This window comes from Papilio machaon, chromosome 2 (genome assembly GCF_912999745.1).
Source record: "Papilio machaon chromosome 2, ilPapMach1.1, whole genome shotgun sequence".
In the NCBI taxonomy this organism is placed as follows: domain Eukaryota; kingdom Metazoa; phylum Arthropoda; class Insecta; order Lepidoptera; family Papilionidae; genus Papilio; species Papilio machaon.
Genome location: NC_059987.1, coordinates 5,012,510 through 5,029,634, shown reverse-complemented (window position 1 = coordinate 5,029,634; position 17,125 = coordinate 5,012,510). Strand labels below are relative to the sequence as shown.

Here is a 17,125-nt window from a genome sequence, read left to right as displayed (position 1 = left end):
CTTTTATTCATAGGAACCAAAAATTTATCACAGTCACCAAACTTTTAAAGTGCATGTCCTTAATTTTTTGTCGAATTATGACAAATTTAAGTAAAAAAAAAATTTTGAAAATCGGAAAAGGAGTTATGAATATTATTATCAAAGTCTTAACGAAACTATAAATATTTTTATGTTCATTTTACCTGATTTGTTATTTGATTAAAACTATCGTATACTTAAGATACATAACAACGATGTATTAAAATTCACTCAGTTGATTTTTTCGTACCAGCTAATAAATTCCAACGTTAATTTGTGCTAACGATCTTCTCCCATCAACATTAATAACTAAGCAAGCGTTTATAAAAAAACTTTATTGCACTTGAGGTGATTATTTCATATTACTATCAAACAGAGATAATTTAAGTCTTGAAATATCAGAAAACAGTCCATCAGATGTGCACAAGGGCTTACAAGAGCCGGCAAAACTATAGATTTATGGCTTCGTCCAGTGAATTTCTACAATCTTGTGGAAATAATAATAGAAAAGATGACACGAGGAAAAGTTTTAAGTATAATCTTGCGTATTTTCATGTTTTGTTATATGGGAAGAACATTATTCTAGATTAATATTAAAACAAAAAAAATATCGCCGCATATAACATACGATTTTATTATTTTAGGAATTAAAGCAAAAAGTGGTTATTGTGACAAAATCGTAAAAGATAGCAATATGCCATCACTGACTTTTTTTGTAGATATTTTTGTGATCTACAATTTTCTCATACATCATTTTTATCTAACGGTTTAGCCAGTGTACGTCAAAAAAGGCGAAAGGGGTTAAGGGTTTCAGAAACATGCTGTTTATTCATGTACTAAACTTTAATTACGAAGAAGTATATACACAAACCATCCGAAATACAACCCACATGATTATGAAAACCGTATTTTGATCCGTTTGATGGTTTAGCAGAACATTTGAGTCAGAGGTCAGATTACCTAATGGCCTTTCATATTTGCAATATAAGTTAATACTAATCGTTAAATTTATAATACGACACGTACTTAAGTATTCGAATACTTTAGCGTTGATGACCACGACAGTTTACAGGTCATTAGTTAGGTAAATTCATTATAACACCCGATTCAAAGGCCCCATACCGACCTGTCAAGAATCCAATTAATCAAAGCTAATATGTCCTATGACATTACTTCTGTTCGGGTAACACGTAAGAAATACCAACCGGATATTTTTTGTAATAGAGTAATCGCCAGTATATAACAGGTAGATAATGACAGTAGATCTTTTAATATTTTAACAATTTTCTGCTGATTACGCAGCGACCACTGCCCATATGCAATTGTACATTCGTTACCTCCCTTTAATCAACGGAGGAGGGGACGCACAGAAAGAGGATATTTCCACTTCCTATGTGTCCCCTCCCTTAGCTTAATCAACTTCCCTTTCCCATAATTTTCTTGTAAAAAAAAAAGTATGGGAAAGGAACGTGGAATAAAGTTAAGCCTCTTGCAAACATATTAATCAGACGAATTGCGAATGTCTATGGGCAGCGGTCGCTTCATTAAAACTTGTACCAAATTACATTTAACAATGGTAGACCCCGCTACAACAATATTTGTCGGGTGCATGGAATGGGCCGGATCGACCGGTGAAATACCCACGACCACACAGAAGAAAGGCGTGAAGTGGAAGCAATTCCGCGTTTCGTTGATGGCCTAATTTTAGTCCTCTTTCCCTTCCCACCCTTTTCTTGTTAGGAAAGGATGTGAAGGTGAAGTGGATTTGGTGGAAGAGGGGACGCATAGGAAGAGCAAATAATCTCTTTCTTTTCTCTTCTCTTAATAAATAATAATCTTCTCAAATAATATCTTCTTAAATGTGCATTTGCGGATATCGGCGAATTCAAGTGGCCGTTAGCTCGTTTGCCACCTTTTGATATAAAAAAAATTGATACGCATTCCATTCGCAATTAAAAAATTAATTTATACTACTCCTCCCCTCAATTCTCCCTCGTTCATCGACTAGCGTCACTCTTGCTTTAAAATAAAGTAGTTAAAGGAACTTATCTTAATTTTATCAATTCAAAACACGTTATTAGTGGACACAATGCATGGCTATGTGTTAGTTATGGCTCACGCCCATTCACAATGGTCACAAAGGCTGGTCAGGGTTATTTTTTGTACATCTATTATGCATTATATAATATATTTCAGATATATGCATACATACTCAACTTACTTTTATAAAGAAAACCGGTTTTCGCATTGACGTAGATGAGGAGAATTTAAATCACACATTTATACTAAATACAGATGCAGTATACGTAATTTTTATATGTTTGATGACATGTTAGTAAATAACTACTAATATCATTGATCGTCGTTGAAAGAAAGCTTCTTATTAATATGGATTTATTTATTTTTGTTCCCTTAGACCCTTCATACACAAGGTAACGTAAATCTTGGAAACAAATATCGTATGGTTGCGTCGTGAGAATCGCGTTGCGCGCGCTCTGTACACATAGCAATGAATCGTCGACGCAAATCGTCTCTGGTTAGTACAGGTATAGCGATAGCATATTGACAAACAGGTTCCGAGCAGGTCTTTGGCGATGATAGATATAAATCAGCGTCGCGCGTTGTGTACGAACCTCTGAGACATTGTATTGCGTAAGTCGCTTAGGGACTAAACTCGGCGGGTTTCAAAGATTTACGTTGCCTGGTGTACGAAGGACCTTACGCTTCCTATGATGTGATGAAAAGCAATGTTTATTTTTTCTTGTAAGGTTATTCCTCTTGTGAATTCAACGTATCGTTTGATAAGCAAAGTCAATATTAATATTCTCTGTTTAAAAACTATTAGGCAAAGTGTTTATCGATTTGACCATATCGGTATTATTTTCTATATTTTTATTTTACTAAATATTTAACTTAATATAAACTTACATAATATGATTATTTACGCAAATGAAGTTTGTCAGGATTTATCCTCTATGGCATGGTAAAAAAGAATACGCCGTATAAATCTCTTTAACTCCGTAACTTAACGTAAAAGTAAATGTTTTTCAGTTATTCTAGTAAACTATCGTTGTGGATATTGATCCCAATTGCCATTCTGCCAAGACGCAAATAAGATGAAAACTTTGGAGCACTCGATTCTATGACATAAACCTTGAACGCGACTCTGGATTTATTTGTACATTTATGCAGACATGTACGCACAAAATATTAACATGTGAATAGAGTTATCATATTGTAAGGCACTATAAAAATTAATACAAAAAGTTTCTATAACGAAACGGTATTCTGATAAATACGATACAATATCGTTAACATTCTTTTAACTGCAACCAATAAAAGGATTGACTAAACCTTTAGCGTGTGTCGACCATGAACCTTTTAACCTTACGTGTTGCCTTTTATTAAAATAACACTCACCTTTAAATAACCTGGTTTTTAACTAAAAAAACAGACACATTGAGTCATAAATAAAATAAAGATTCCCAACAACAGCGTCGTCCATTTGATCGCATAAACGGTGATTCAATAGTCAACATCCTCCTTGTTATACTTTATTATTTTATATTTATTTTATATTTTATTCTAATAAAAAACATGAAAATAATAATATTTATAGTACCAACAAGCAACCGTTAAAACTTGTATCAAAGTAAATAAACGAAGACATCGAAATCACTGTAAATATATATCCGATTCAATCCATAGCTGCATAAATTACACAATATCTGCCTAAAGATTTATCAATATTAAAATTAGATATATTTTCCATACAAATATTTTAAATAATGTGGCATAAACATAATGAATCTATGTCAATTTGGCATGCGTGAATGACAGTAACACGATCTTAACCCAATACTGACCATCCTATTACTAATCTTTATAATGAACTTTAGGTTGGTCCGATGTTGAGATAAGATTACATATGACATACAATTTGTCAAAGATGTACATTTTAAAACAGAAATGGGCACAATCAAGGCTAACGCTAATATGTAACATTATCATGTCTATAGATCTTAAGATTCCACAATAGATTAATGTTACATAAATAAATTAGTTTTACGCAACTTTCAACGAATTAAAAAGTTAAACATGAACTAATTCATAAAGTGATATTGAAATTTCAAGATTTTTTTAAAAAAAGATTACAACGTATTGAACTACATATGAATATATATGAATATAGTCGTAGTAAAAGTTTTAGATCCGTATAAAAAATATGCTTTATTAAAACTAAGTTACTGGAATGTTTTATTAAAATTGTCATAGATAGAAACGTATCGATTTCAAGGAAAAATTCCATTTAAGGTTAATAACATTCCAGGACAGCGAAGGAAGTGATAAGATTGCAGAAACAGACATGAAATCAATTAGTAAACAATACTTATTCGATATTCATTATCTATTTCGTTCAGCACGATATCGGACGAACAAGCTCAGCGTTGGGCAACATTTCGCAAAACGCTACCTCGCCTCCGGACGACAATACCGTGACAACCTGTGAAGGCAAACACTTGTTATCTTATGAATAATGCCGATTATGTTAGGTAAACACACACGCTCGTGTAAGAGTGAATTTTTCAATAATTTTTTTATAGTTTACAGGATGACCCAAAATCGTTACATATAAATTTGTTATATAGCTTGAAAAAAACTCATGTTAACATGATTACAAGGTGTTTTTAATATTCATATTAAATCTTTCTTTCTTTCTTTCGTTGTTTAATTTAATTAAAAAAATCCTTCTGTTCTGAGACATGAAAGTGCAAAATTATTTTCAGTCATCCTGACCTGATAAAAAACGATTTTTAAACATTTATGTTTCGTATAGCTTTTCTTCCTTGTATAGTCGTTAGAAGTAGTTTAGGTAACTGCTGAACCGTAATTGGGAAATGCCTGAATATAGAAATAAAATTATTTTATGAAATTTAAATGTCTATTGAAAGCTTTTATAGATGACACTATGGTTTTTCCAAAAATGTAAAATATTGGAAAATTAACAATCATTTATTAGTAAGAAAACTAAACAAAGAGAAATTAATTCTTTATTCAATAAATAACAAAAGATAAACTTACCCATCCAATTTCAACATTAGTTAAAACATCAATAAAACAATAGGAAAAAAAACCTTTTAAGTTTGGACAATTTATCTTATATTGAATTTGATAAATTATTCAAAAATATCATGATATTGTCTATTGCACAAGGTTTTAAATCATTTCAAATGTGAATCTTTTATGTTAAAGGTTCTCTTTATATTCATATAAACAATTCAAACTTAGACATATTATCGAGGTGTGCGACTCAAAAATAGTTCAGAGATTTAAAAAAAATAGTTAAAATGCAAGAAGCTTATGCTGAGGTAAATGTATAGGTTTTAAAAATGATCACAGCATTTTTTGATCATTATGTAATTTAGTTAATTTACTATTTAACGTTTGCGGTAGGTACTTATTTCACAAGCAGTATAAGTAATTACACCTATTCTGTTGATACAAATGCAACAAACTTATGTAGCAAACTCTACAAGAAAGACATCGAAATAAAATACGTGCAGAATAATCGATATCCAAATCTAATTGCACAACGGCACAATAAGACGTAAGAAAAATTCAGCTTACTCAGAAAATATGCAAAATGGTCAACGTAACGTATTGCTCATTTACGATCATCGCTCGCGATGCATACTATGCACAAATAAGGCTGCCATACACGTTACGATTTCCCTGAAATTCAGAATCATATTGCACCTTGTATGGCAGGGATTTCCAAAGGGGACCCCTAGGGGTCGATATCGAACTTAAAGCATTGCTAATTCTCACTCTGTCTTCTTTTATTGACCTAAGTCAGAATTAATAATAATAATAATAATTGATCTTAAAAGTAGGTAATTTGGCCATGGGGGTCTGTGGTAACGGTTCATTTTAGAAAAGGGGATCACTTGTCCAAAATAGTTTGGAGATCCCTGGTGTAGGGTAAGAAAATGTTCCAGATGGACGGTTCACAATCGATACGAGGGTCATGCAAACTTAAGGCAAATCATTACGTGATTGAATCGTGACGTGTGTGGCTACTATAAAGAACAAGCGCAGTGTTTTAGGACAGCCTGTGTATGCAGGCGACGCACGAGTCACCTAGATGTCGTCGCGCCTATTGTCCGTTGTCCGCCGACCGCCGTCCGCCGGCCGTTGGGTGAGCCGCACCATTACCTCACACTTTCAATATTGGATTACGAGAATTTTACTTCAAGGCCCACTTTTAGGAACAAATACGAAAAGGTATAAAGCCGAAGACCAGCAACAATGTGACGCAGTTTGAGTTGAGAGCGAGCTAACATGTACACACCGGTCGTCTTGTTGTTGTGCGGGATCGTGGGTACGTCCAGTGCTCATATTTTGTACAATATATTTAACACACTCTACTAGTAACAAGTAATAGGTATACATGACAAAAACTCGAAAAGCACATTGATCAATAACAGGTTCCATCCTGGATTCGAACCGAAAGACTCATTATGAAATTATATTGTGTCTTTGAATTTAACAAAACGGACCTTGTTAAAAATCCGGTCCTATCTAAATCTACTTGTCTGTTTTAATTCATACTGTCAGTTTCCAAATATCCGGGATGAATTTCAAGATATCCCAAATGTAATAATCAGATAAAATTAACCATTTATTGTTTTTATAAAATAACTAAGTTTTTTTTTCAATAGGTAGCAGCACAGCTTACTACATCCAAAGGGATGTACCGTACAACACCGGGCCTGCTGATCCCTATCCATTGGGCAACAGTTACAATTTACCCCAGGAACAGTCACAACGGCTGTTCTGGGGCAATGGACAAGGGAGCAACCAAGTCGGCGGCACGGGACTCTGGGCAACTCTGACTAACAAATTCCCGTTCTTAGGAAACATGTTCGGTCGCTTGGAACTACCATCAGAGTACGGTCCACCGAAGCAGTTTTATACACCTAACCAGTTTAACCCTCAAGATGCTTATAGGACGCAAGTGTATGAAGGTTTCGGTCAACAAGTGCCCTTCGGTAGAGACGTGGCTATTACCGATGATGCGGTGATCGTGACGCCGCCTCAAGTGCCTATCGCCTCGCAGCCCATACCCGCACCAGCGCCGGTGCCCCAGCCAGCTCCAGTGCCCCAACCACAACCATCCCCAGGCTATAACTATGAAAAGCCACGCTATAGGCTAGAACTACCACAAAAGTATTATTGATTAATTACGTATCGAAATTTCTTTTGCTTTTAATCGCATTTTTAACATAGTTCGGAAATGCATTTACTTATTAAATATTTTTCTCTTTGTGATTTTTACGGGTATTGAACCATTTTTAACCATCAAGAGGCTCTCTTATTAAATAATAAATAATAGGTATTGTAATTAAAGAAATAAAAGTTTGTTCATTGTAGAAATAATTTTATTTTTCAAGGACTTATCTTACATGAATTAGTTATGTGTGTTATTATTAATTTACGTTCTCATCCATCCATTACTATTATTAATCTAGCTAAACAAGAATCCCACCTGCAATGCCATCAGAACACAACATTTTATATTTATGTTCGATCAAGTTTTCGGTGATATATGTTTATTATAGCGTGATTCATTCGATGCCAGACATTAATTTGTATTCGTATTTAATGAACAATCATTTTAAATTTTCGTCCATCTTTTCGTCAAACTCGTTTCCAGGTTACGTAATTGCCAAAAAAAGAAACTTTCCATCGCAGTGTTTAGATATAAATTACAAGTGGTCTTTTTTATAAGAGTGATCATGACAAAATGGATAAAATAAATTTGATAAAAAGTCATTGAAACATTTAAGGGATGCGTTGTCAATTGTTTAAAGAGATTTAATTTGAGACAGAAGTGTACTGATCGTAGTATCCCTGGCCGGAGGAGTCCAGTCCTACAGAGGAGCTTGCAGAAACAGAACGCCCACCTGACACAGGACCAAACTGACGACGGAAACCACCAACACTGTGAACAAAAATAAATTGAAATAACACATATTCCACACTGAACAGAAAGTTCTACTGTTATTCCCTAGTCTTCTACGATGTATTTTTTCTTCCTCGCTTCACTACGTTATTACTGAGAACACATTAAATCTGCTTGTTTCGGATTTCAATGGGTAAAAGTCGTTATATATCAGCATGAAGTAATTTCCATATGAAAAAACTTTGTAAGCAGTAGTTAATTCTACCTTAATGTTTAGGATTCATAAAACATGCAAGATTCCCAGCCTATAAATAATAGCCAAGATCTGTCTTTCATGCTATAGAATCTCGCCTTCCCAGTTTACAAAATAATAAATACCCTTTGAGAATACCAATCGACAAGAGAATATCTTAATCAGAATGTTACTTGACTTCTACTTCTTAATTAGTATGAGTTTATTTATTTATTATACCATTTATAAAAAGCGGGAATCCTCTATAAGCGAAAGTCCAGTCCCGAAAGGCCATCTCCATAAGAGAGAAACCTTAATAAACGAAAAGTATACCGCGGTCTCGATTATCCAGATTCGACTGTATTTTATTTTGGATTAAGCAGAGCATCTGTTTGGCTTTTGTCAATTAACTCGGCAGCTCATCAACGTTTAGTAGCATTAACATAATATGGAAATTTATTGTCCATAATAATTATAACCGACGCCTTATTTACGTAATTTTTGGCCTTAAATGCGACGTTGTATGGACGCAACTTTCGTAATGACCCTTTTGGTATTACTTCTTTAAGTAAACTTTAATTTTTGGATATAACTTAGTTTTTATTCACTTCATTATTTAAATGAAACAAACAAAAAATTCTATTCCATGTAGTGTCTTAAACATTTAAATATTGAAATTAATATAAAGAAGCGACATTAAAATTTCAATGGCCTTGATCTTGACTCTAACTTAATTATGGTTGAAATGTTGTCATCGGGTAGCATTTAATTATATTACTTAAGTGACGTGCACGTATGCGTAGATGTATGAATACAGAAGAAGCAAGAAAGGTGTCTTAGGATAAATGGAGAACCGTGATCTCTACCTACGGGTTTGCAAACTTTTTCTATTTAAAAAGTTGCCTATGTGCTTTCTCTGGCTCTAGGCTATCTGTGTACCATAATTATTTTAAATCGGTTTAGTAGTTTTGGCGTGAAAGCGGGACCGACAAACAGATAGAGTCACTTTCGCATTATAATATTAGTAAAGATTATTCGAATGTACATTAATCGTTACTAATTTCCGGCTTGAATACTAAATGAAGACAGTTGCTAGTGAAGCTTAGAATAATGTATGGTTGGACATTATTCAATACGTGATTTCTATCTTCAAAACATTATGTACAGGGGACTAACACGAATATTTGCGAGAAAGTCTTCGTATCTATCTTTCACGCCCGAAACGGGGCAAACCTAAATGATTTGAACTTTCTCGACGAACGAACTTTAATCATTATTGATTTTACCAATTGCTACCCTTATGTATATAGCAACCTTGAGCAAGTCCTACGTCTGTCTACCTATTCCATATTGTAAAATGTTCTTAGACAAAGAGCATAAACAAGTAAAGTTTTTTTTATTTACCAGCGCCTGCCAAAATATTACGAGTGATTGTAAACAAAACCACTTTGCACTTTTTTGACAGTCTATCTAAATTAGCTTTATATGCCTGTATTATTGTGGGAAAAGGTTTTCGTATCACGGGACATTGCATTGCATTATCTTGCTCGTCGGAAAGGAATGAAAGCCCAATATTTAATTACCATTACTTCCTTATCATTTACTTCTTTACCAGTCCTCTTTTATTTAAAAATTTTCAAAGTCATCGGCCATAATTTTTAAATTCATAAAGCGACCAACCAATCCCATTTTTCAAGTATTTATTCGAGTCTTTTAAGCGTTTATTTCTTTTAGAAAGGCATTGAGGCCAATTGAAAATCAAACACCCTAGTTGTCCCTTTTTTTGTTTCATTGTAATTAATAAGAAATGGAATGATTGTATTAAAAGTAAATAATAAAATTAACGTCGAAGACATTTATTAGTAGATATTAATTACAATAAATAGCAATGTATCTTCCGGCAGCTGCACGGGAGAAGCCTGGGGCTGCGGGACAGCGAGGCGGCGTGCAGCTGATGGAAAATGCGCGTTCAGGATGGATGAGCCGACACCGTGGAGTTAGTTCTGATCACTTCACCGTTGCTTACATTAATGCCTACAAACACAAATGTAATTAATAAGTATTAAGCCACATTGTTAGAAACATCATTTTAATTAATGAAAATGTGTTTTAACTTAATTTTTTCTTTATATTTAAATTTGCTATTGACACAAAAAAATAACGAAAGCTTTCTGATTAAAGTAAATAGCTATTTACTGTTACATATCTCATTAAGACATTATGCTATGCCTGTAGATACAAGAGTCATGTAAGATATAAGAATCATACAAATCTTGCATTTAATGGATATGCAAGATTTTACCTAAGGCTCTCATGAATTACCATCATTGTTACACATACGTTATGACAATTTTAGTATTGTTTGATTACATAGACAGATCATAACATAAGTATTGATGGTTTATAGACAATTTTCGAATGAGACAATGTTTTTTCAAATAACTTGACACAACATTATTCGCGAGTTGCGCAATTCGTCCCCTCGCATCCCGCTACACCTAAAAAATTATGTTCTGCGTAGCGATTCCTCCAAAATAAATAGCCGCCAAATTATTTCAAAAGGTTACGTCAATAGTTACGTAGTTACCTGAGAGCGGCAGGGTTAGCTGCACCGTAGGCCCCCTGAGGCACGCTCCAGCCTCCAGCGCCCGCGTACGCGTTGGCGTTAGCGTTGGCACGAGCGTCTCCACCGCCCCCTGAAATATGAAAAAATACCTTTCAATACAAAGGCCAGATATATACGATAACATCAGCACGTAATATTTTATCCACTATTAAAACCTTGTACACAATTAAGCTTTGTGTCTACTTATAACAGATAAACAGACTTCAGCATCAAGAAATTGTTCTGAATATTTGATTTAACTTTCAAAAGAATTTATAGGTACCCTTTCCAGTTTCATAAATTTGAACACAAAATATTATTGTATAGCATATCTATGGTCACAATCAGATACATTCATTGATTGTTAAAATAAATTAAAAAGCATGAGACTCAAATGAGAGCACCCTTCACTATAACGTTTCGATAAAACCTATCAATAGCCTAACCTAGATAGAATTTCTCTGTAGCATTGGATATTTTTTGTAGACTGCGACGATCAGTCGCCAAGTTTGAAACCGTTATACGAACCGACGACAAATATACCGTCGGAAAACGAACGCACTTCACGTAGAAATTATCTGTTACACGGTTTATGTTGCGACCATACTCGCGCATACCGAATGACCATTTAGACGAAGTGTACATTGTGTACATAAGTAATTTGACCTTAGGAATGCACAACGAACTTTTGAAGTCATTAAGATCGAAGCTTGGTCAGTGTTTTCCCGTTTTACATTAACAACTATAGAACAGGAAGTTGAAAACATCAATGATTCAAAAATCATTACCAGGAAAACGTGACTAAGTTTAAAACAAAACACGCCTGATTAGGTTACATCACGACTATCAAAAGAATCTGACGATGTTTCAATCGTGTCCAATTAACGATTAGTTTCTTTATCCATGACTAAACTACTTATAACCTAAACGCTAATATATTCCTGTTAAAAAAAACGAATTCGATAATCGTATGAGATGAACAATTAATACTTGTAAAACATTATTTTACATTATCATTTAAAAGTGCAAACAGAGCACTATTACAATTATTTAAAAAAAAACTAGACATTACCAAAAAACAGCTACAAAAGAATAAAGAAACAATCGGTTATCAATATAACAGTCGGCGCGTCACCTGAGCTTACAAAGGTGCAAGTTTTTACAAACGAGTACCCACGTACCACTACCATAGAGGGCGCCACAAGTGTTAAGAACAAACATAAGAACAAAATATAACACACCGTATTGATTCATAAAGTAAAGTTTGTATATTAACTGTTCATTTAATGTGTTCTTGTGAACCTGTGATAGAATTCACAACACTTTTTTGTATCTGTGGTATAGTCAAATGTCAGATTGAGAGGGTATAGTATAGCGTCCTTTTCGTTCATACGTCGATATAACCTTTAATAAAAAAAAACAGACGAATTGAGAACCTCTTCCTTTTTTAAGTGGGTTAAAAAGATAACTGACCTATTCGTATAGAAACTGATGCTTAAAAGTTTACATTTAAAAAGGCAAATATAAAGAGAAAAAATAAAACAATTAGTAGCACTTTAAATGCATTTCAAATAGCACGTTAAGTAGTTCAGAAGTAATGAAGACGCGGTTGTCATTGCTCTCACGTATTCGTACAAGCAGAGAATACAGTAGAATTTCAAGTCAACAGGTAACGGTACATAGAAAGATGCGATCGAGTAGTTAATTAAACAACGTTCGACGAGCCGAGACACTCCGTCAGCCGCCGGTCGTCCAGCGGATGTACGGTTAGCAAAGTGCGTGCCTTGCTTAGGGAACAGTTCGTCTACAAAAGCTATTATTATAATAAATGCGAGACTAAAGAATGCGAGACTAATACATACTATTAGATTTTACCGTCCTGAATTAAGGCCAATTTTAAAAACCAGGTCGAATAATCACTTTTATGTGAAGCTAAAGCACCGTTGTAATTATCGTATGCAAGAATCTACTCCTAATGAAGTATATATCTATATCAATATTAATATTATAAAGATGAAAGATTTTTTTTTTTGTATGTAACGAATAAATTCAAAAACTACTGGACCGATTTCAAAAAATTTTTTGTCATTAGAAAGCTATATCATCTCTGCGACATGGGCTATATCTATTACTAGTTTTTTTTTAGAATTCCGTACAGATGAAGTTGCGGGCAAAAGCTATTATTAGTAATGTTAACGGAGAATTTGTATAATTTGCCGTCCATATCTTTGGCCGATTGGAGTGGGTACTTTTATGAGTAGAGTGAGTAGGTTAAAGCAAAAACGTACTTTTCATTACTTTATTACAAATTAATATAATTGTAGAGGACGAGGCGGAGTATATGTGACTAGTTTATTTCCGGCTAGAAAAATATTTTTAAAACGAATTCATCGAAGTAGATTTTTTGCCACAAATTACATTAATATTTTGTTAAAAAATTATAAAGAAGTTTAACAAAGAACTGAAACGAGGTTATATTGAAAAAAAAAATGTATTTCTGTTTTTGTTATTAAAAGTTGTTTTGTAGTTAACAAAGTACGTAATGTAAAAGTTGTTTTTATTGAAGGTCTAAAAAAGACAGGACGGAGATTCTCAACCGGTTAAAGTAAAAATTATTTGATTAACTTGACATTATCAACAAGTACTTATTTAATAAAAGTTCATTGCGATATAACCAGATTGTATTTGTTTTTTTTTATTATTTGATCATTATAGTGAATAAAAATATGAACGCGCATAAAAATATTTATTCAAAGTGTCAGTCTGTGGAGTTGGCAGAATCTACATTTTAATTTTAATTTTAAGGGGCATTTCTTGGCTAAGATGTTGTCTTATGAGCAAGTTAATCGGAATATATGTGAGACCTGTTAAGACAGTCCAGGAATGGTATATGTTGGTATATAAATGGATTCGATGAATAATTTTCCCTTAAAGTTGTTGAGGAAAAAAAAATACTGAGCTGCAATTATCTTTTGCCATCCTCTAATTACAGATCATTTAAACCTTAGCGGGATTTATATAGATGTAACTTGTTTTCACTTTCTAAAGAATTGAGTCCTGAATGTTTCTACGTCATTGAAATCCTAAGCCTGAATAAATGTAATGACTTATAAATGTAATGTTTAGATGTGGTTAAATTTATTCATGTGTTTTTACCGTTTTTACACTAATAAAAAAAATCTTTTTCGGAATCTGCTGTGGAAAACATAAATAAAAGACTTGCTCGTATCAAAATACGTTAAGTTCGCTATTAGTATAAGATTCCAACATGATCGTATTTAGCTGCAAGCTTTTTGCAGGATGCCAGGTGGACGCAATACTACTAGGGGTAATAGTTTACGTTCCGCTGATACCTAGAATTATGTTGTTCGCGTCTCGTATATAATTGTGAGCCGCCATAAAGTTTAGATAACACTGTTTTTCTTACAACTGTAAGCATTCGCGTTCGCGGTAGCGCTCGCGTCCGCGCCGCCGTATCCATAGGGGTAGGGGCTCAGGGACCGGCGCAGCCTCCGAAGTGGCACCGGAGCGGATGCGTGCCCTTCCGCGTCTATTGTGTAGTATGCACGTGGAACGTAGAACTGGCCATCTGAAAGAAAACATAAATAAACTAACTTAAAATCTCCATCATCATTTGCCTGTCCTTATGCCACTTTATTTGGAGTCATCGCATCGGCGGTGATCTGTCATTACCTGAATATCGAAAATTATTGTTGTAAATTTGGCCTATTTTTGTGACCTGTCTTCCGTCTATATCATACCTTCAAAGGAAAACTTTGGGCACAATTCAATGAAAACAAAATCAAACATAGGTACTAAGAGCTTATCGTCAAATGTTAGAAAAATTGTAGCTTCATGGTTTACTTATTGGTCAATTCCGGTGGAAATAAATTTATGAAATCATGAAATATTGTTGAGCTTTTTCATAATTGCTTATATCATTTTAACTCGATTCGAAATTCAAAATCCAAATTATTTATTGCATGCTATTGTTCGTAATTTGTTTATTTTTTCCATTACAAGGTGAAATATATACAAAAATTACGGTTCTTAAGATAAAAGGCACATATTAGTCAGCGGAGTGAGATCATCATTACACGAGTATGTACAATTCGTGAGCTTTCTATAGCTACGTCCTTAAAATATCGTGATCATAGAACATACATTCTGTAGGTCATCTTTTATATCATTCAAAATTACAAACATAATGCAATACTATAAAATAGAAATATATCTAACGAAGTATTTATTTGTATTGAAATTATTAACAACTAAGGCTTCATCTTAAATTAAAATTCTGCCATGTCAAGGGCATATTACCATTGAAACAGTTTGTTGAAAAAAAAAAACATACGTTCAGTACAAAATTGGACCTCGAATTAGAAATAATTTTTGTTTGAGATAAAAGGCGGGAAATGAGAAAACGGCTCGAGTAAGTAAATGATGATTTTTACCTTTCAACGTTAGTATTAAATAGAAGAGTTACAACTGTCAATAAGAAGAGGAGAAAAATTATTGGAAAAATAATGGCGATGTAGTGCAAAAAACTAACGTTTCTTGGAAAAGTAAAGTTACATTCAGTTCTGATTTTCACGGGATTTTATAACATCTCATGAATAAGTTACCAACTTAAATCAATGTATTTTTACATATCTTAGAAAAACAAATTTGTAAAACCAATAAGTAGTTAACTTAGCTTATTTGATAATTTGTGATATCAAAATATTTTTAAGAAGCTGGTGCTTACATTTTGTGGAAATAAATCATGTAATATTTTCTTGTATCATACATAAGACACTAAAAGTGAGGCTGTGGTTTTCCTCCACGGGATTCGCTTCGAAGTTTCGCTTTTACCAGTAAAGTGAGATTGAGCATGCAAAACGAAAGATTTACAATATAGCTTCATCTGAAACGAATCCCAAATTACTTATACATCTAAAGCTAGAGGAAACGATGACAGGTTAAAGCGCGGCAAAAACAAGGGGGCCACTAACCTGCGAGCGCCACGGCCGCGACGCCGACCAACACGAAGAGAATGACGCACTGCATGTCGAGCGACGTATTACCTCCTCAGATACTGCTTTAGAACTGGCTTTAGCACATTCACGTGCACCTTATATATAATATGACATCTCCCGTTGACGCCAGGCCTGCACTCGTGCATCACTTTGAACGCTAACGGTCGCGCTTAGCAAAAAATTACCATCAAATTGGCTACATGATATGACTGAACTAGTAACAAAAAATAGAGCTTCTTACATTTGGTTACTATCTAATTAGATTGGGGCTTGACATAGTAAGATATTTTAATAAGTTTTTTATCGAAAAATGTTAATGAAGATATTGTAAATTGTCTCAGAATTGTCTTTAATTTGGGTTTGATGGTCAATAGTATCAATACTGATCTTTTTCAGAAAAATATTTAACTAATCGAACCTTAATATTTAAGAATAGGTATTATTAACTTACAGACACACTTAAAATACGGAAAGACTTTCTGATAACGATTGAAAAAAGTATACAATCTTATTATAATACTCAGACATTCGTAAAAGTCTGCTAAAATTCAGAAGAAAGCAGTCTTGTGTTGTGTGTTTCCCAAGAAAAGCAGTCGTGCAAATTTATAATGCAGTATGTGGTTGTATTTATTTAAATGTCGCCGAGAACTGGAGCTTGGAGCGTAGATGTACTTTTTTAATAGAGTTTGGGTTCGACGATTCGAACCTATGGGTTTATTATCATTTGGCGTAACTGCTCTTGAATTATTTTTATGATAAAATCAAATGAATGAAAAATGGACTAAATCTTACGAGGTAAAGAAATTATGATGTCCTAAAGTTAAGATCTGATATTAAGTTTCATCGGCAGATGATGTAAAATAGTTTCGTTTAAACGATTACTTCAGGAACAGATAAATTAATTTAAAAAAAAAACTTAATATTTCAGTGTAACATTTGTTTATTATTGACGTATCTGAAGGTAATCATGACAAGTATCAGCTAATGAATACGAGTTAAACGCAACATTAAACGTTCCAAGGTCACGTAACAATGCACTGCATTTTATGATTTTTACGAGTGCTGCCAATTTACCATGTATTTGATGGTTGATGATTATAATTGAGTTTTCAAAGGATTCCTTATTGACAGTGACAAATGTTTCATCTGCAGATCAAGTCAGTTAAATGAGCTACCACACATATTAGTGATGTGTGTTTTATTAACTACTAGCTGTCGCCCACGATTTCTTCGATTGAAAAAAAAAGCTTGTGTGTTTTTCCAGATTATATTCTACATAAATACCA

General features: G+C 33.7%; 2 protein-coding genes across 2 annotated transcripts; one reads left to right on the top strand and one right to left on the bottom strand.

Moving 5' to 3' along the window:
- The first annotated feature begins 6,300 nt into the window (after nt 1–6,300).
- On the top strand, nt 6,301–7,384 carry LOC106709099. The gene is made up of 2 exons (XM_014500798.2): nt 6,301–6,400; nt 6,741–7,384. Exons 1-2 carry the CDS (start codon nt 6,361–6,363, stop codon nt 7,256–7,258), a joined length of 558 nt encoding a protein of 185 aa, XP_014356284.1. The 5' UTR covers nt 6,301–6,360; the 3' UTR covers nt 7,259–7,384.
- Nucleotides 7,385–7,478: 94 nt separating this feature from the next.
- On the bottom strand, nt 7,479–15,929 carry LOC106709100. The gene is made up of 4 exons (XM_045683449.1): nt 15,816–15,929; nt 14,249–14,410; nt 10,804–10,912; nt 7,479–8,023 (listed from the first exon to the last, which is right to left on the bottom strand). Exons 1-4 carry the CDS (start codon nt 15,868–15,870, stop codon nt 7,897–7,899), a joined length of 453 nt encoding a protein of 150 aa, XP_045539405.1. The 5' UTR covers nt 15,871–15,929; the 3' UTR covers nt 7,479–7,896.
- Between the last annotated feature and the right edge of the window lie 1,196 nt (nt 15,930–17,125).

Bases quoted from the DNA above. Each gene is read 5' to 3' on its own strand.
- LOC106709099 (XM_014500798.2), top strand. From the start codon at position 6,361: ATGTACACACCGGTCGTCTTGTTGTTGTGCGGGATCGTGG. The intron at 6,401-6,740 runs GTACGTCCAGTG...TTTTTTCAATAG, and splicing joins GTTGTTGTGCGGGATCGTGG to GTAGCAGCACAGCTTACTAC.
- LOC106709100 (XM_045683449.1), bottom strand. From the start codon at position 15,870: ATGCAGTGCGTCATTCTCTTCGTGTTGGTCGGCGTCGCGGCCGTGGCG. The intron at 10,913-14,248 runs GTAAGAAAAACA...TTCATATTTCAG, and splicing joins GAACGCGAATGCTTACAGTT to GGGGCGGTGGAGACGCTCGT. The intron at 8,024-10,803 runs GTAACTACGTAA...TTTTGTTCACAG, and splicing joins GCTAACCCTGCCGCTCTCAG to TGTTGGTGGTTTCCGTCGTC.